Here is a 2,971-nt window from a genome sequence, read left to right as displayed (position 1 = left end):
CGGTGTGCCCCAAGGAGACACACTCGGCCTAATGAACCCCTTATCAAGCAAGTCTTGGATTTGGGACATCAACTCTTGTAACTCCGACGGTGCGAGTCGGTATGGAGCTTTGGCTACGGGTTTTGCGCCCGGAATCAATTCGATTCCGAACTCCACTTCCCGTTCAGGCGGTATTCCCGGTAAATCCTCCGGAAATACATCTTGAAAGTCTCTTACTACCGGTACATCTTCAATCTTCCGTGATTCTTTCTCGGGCTCATTTGCGTATATCATGAACGCCTTGCATCCTCGCTTCATAAGCTTGTGAGCTTTCATCATTGAGCACACTATGGGGTTACCTCCTTTTTCGCCATAAATGGTAACGTGTTTCCCGCTCGGAGATGTTAATTTTATCTCTTTGCGGAAACACACGACTTTTGCATGGTGCTGGGCTAGCCAATCCATCCCGACGACTACTTGAAATTCCCCCATTGACATCGGGATTAAGTCTATCAAGTATTCCTCATCGTCGATGCTTAATTTGCAGCCTCGACAGACATCACAAACTATAAAACTTTTATTGTCCCCTATTTCAACCTCTAAGGGCACAGGCAACTTCGTCAATACAAATGAAGGATGTCGAATAAACCCATTCGAAATGAAGGATTTATTCGCACCCGTATCAAACAATACACGTGCTGGAATTGAGTTAATCGTGAATATACCTGAAACCACATCGGGTTCTGTTTTCGCTTCAGCTGCGGTAAGTTGGAAGGACCTAGCCTTTGCTTTGGGGGCTTCTGCTGGAGACTCCTTCGCGTCTTTCTTTCCAACTAAGTCCGGGCATTCGGACTTTTTATGGTCGGGTTGATAGCAATTGTAGCAAACTGATACTTTTCCCGGGCATAGCGAGGCCGTGTGCCCCGTCTTATTACATATGGGGCATGGCTTGTCTTTGAATCGACATTCCCCCTTGTGTCCTTTCCCGCAGACTTTACAATTTGGCGACCCACCCTTAGCATCCACCTTCTTTCCCGATTCTCCCGTTCGGGCTTTCTTTGTAGGGCTTGGATTTACATCGTGTGCCCTTCGCTCGCCTCTTTCCACTTGTTTCTTTAACTCGATTTCACGTTCCCGGGCGGTGTTGATAATCTCCGTGAGGGTCTCGTATTTTGACGGAGTCATAAATTCCCGGTATTCAGCACTCAGCATGTTGTAATAGTAATATATCTTTTGTTCTTCAGTGGTGACTAACTCGTCACAAAATCTGAGCTTATCCATGAAGATGCCCGTGATCTTATCGATTGTTTCACCCTTTTGTCTCAGCTGGATGAATTCTTCTTTGATTCTGTTAATAACCGCTTTGGGACTGTGGTGTTTAAGGAATGGTACCTTAAACTCGTCCCAAGTCATAACCCTCGCCGCTTCGGCTCCCATTTCCTTCTTCTTGTTATCCCACCAATCCTTGGCTTGATTTCTCAATTGACCCGTTCCGTAAGCAACAAAGTCACCTACGTCACAATGGGTTCGTTCAAACACTCCTTCAACATCGCTTATCCATCTTTGGCAAATTATCGGGTCAACCTCCCCGTTATAGATTGGCGGTTTACACGCCATGAATTCTTTGTATGAGCACCCTTTACGTTCTCCAGTTTTGTCTTTCATAAGGTTGACCGTATCCTCCAACCTTTTAACTCGTTCTTCTACGAGTGACAACACCGTACCTTGAATCTTGTCTATAAACCCAGATAGACTGCCTTCAATTGCCTTTCCTACTTCCTCGGCAATTATTTCTTTCATTTGTTCGGTGCTTGTCGGCACCGGATCATTATTGCTCCCTTTCGACATCTTGAAACTGAAATGTTTACATCAAGCGTTAAACATTTCATTTATGACATTGCTTTGTTTGTTTCGGTTTAGCCAAGTTCCTAAGTTGCTTTAACCGTTCACATTTAATGCACTTTCCGGGTTTGAGTGTGTTAACACACTCTTCCCATGCATATCAATTCGTTCCTCATTCCTTACATAAGACCTAATCTACTAACATAATAAGTTAATTCTTACCGGACGATCGATCAAGCTTGAACCGAACACTTTGTTGACAACCTTAAGCTCTGATTACCAACTTGTAACACCCTTAAATTTTTCACTTGATTTTAATAATAAAATACACCAATTATATCAAAATATTGTTTTAGTGACATAACATCCGTTAACGGAGTTCTTAAGTACGTCAACCTTAGTCGACTAGTGTATAAGTTAAAACATACCAAAAGTAGTTTAACAAGTAATTACAATTCATACATAAGACTACTAAAGATTTAAAACATTGCGGAAGCTTTCAAATGTAGTGTTCGGTTCTTCGTTATCCGCTCGACCGCCATCCATAAGATCGAAATCATCACCTAGGGTCAAAACCACTAAAATGTTAGTTTTCACATTAGTACTTAATTTATAGATGCAAGATTCGACATCAAAGTATGATAAAAGAAAAATTTACAAATTTCTAAGTTCCACCGTAACTTACGGTGTCACCGTAAGTTACGGTAGGATCTGGGAATTTTTTGTGCATACCGTAAACCAGAAGAAATGCACCGTAAGGCTTTGGCACCCACCGTAAATTACGGTACCACCGTAATTTACAGTGGCACCTGGAATTATATGTTTTGTTTGAGTTGTTCATTTTACTCAAACCTGAATCTCGGATTTCTCTTTTTAGACATACAATACTCTAATTTCTCGCAATTCTAATATGTTAATTTATTAAGCTATAACAAGACCCATCGATCGAAATACGGAGTATTTTCCATGCCTTAAATAATTATTCGACCCGTTTGGTTTGTCTAAGGAATCCTCCCATATGACGACTACCAATTAATCCCAACCAAATTTTAGATCAAATATTCGATATAGCGACCTTGCCGCTTTGATTCAACAACCCTTATTCTAAAATTCACTACACATATTATAAACATTAACATTTACTTAATTG

General features: G+C 41.3%; 1 protein-coding gene across 1 annotated transcript; it reads right to left on the bottom strand.

Annotated features, from left to right (window-relative positions):
- Positions 1-571: 571 nt before the first annotated feature.
- Positions 572-1,827, bottom strand: LOC110888211. Its single transcript, XM_022135750.1, has 2 exons — positions 705-1,827; positions 572-594 (listed from the first exon to the last, which is right to left on the bottom strand). The coding sequence occupies exons 1-2, from the start codon at positions 1,825-1,827 to the stop codon at positions 572-574; spliced, it is 1,146 nt and encodes a 381-aa protein (XP_021991442.1).
- Between the last annotated feature and the right edge of the window lie 1,144 nt (positions 1,828-2,971).

This window comes from Helianthus annuus, chromosome 7 (genome assembly GCF_002127325.2).
Source record: "Helianthus annuus cultivar XRQ/B chromosome 7, HanXRQr2.0-SUNRISE, whole genome shotgun sequence".
In the NCBI taxonomy this organism is placed as follows: Eukaryota; Viridiplantae; Streptophyta; class Magnoliopsida; order Asterales; family Asteraceae; genus Helianthus; species Helianthus annuus.
This window is presented reverse-complemented; position numbering and strand designations above follow the sequence as displayed.

Coding starts and splice junctions, on each gene's coding strand:
- LOC110888211 (XM_022135750.1), bottom strand. CDS start 1,827: ATGTCGAAAGGGAGCAATAATGATCCGGTGCCGACAAGCACCGAACAA. Junction 595..704: donor AGAACCCGATGTGGTTTCAG/GTATATTCACGA, acceptor GTATTGACGAAG/TTGCCTGTGCCCTTAGAGGT.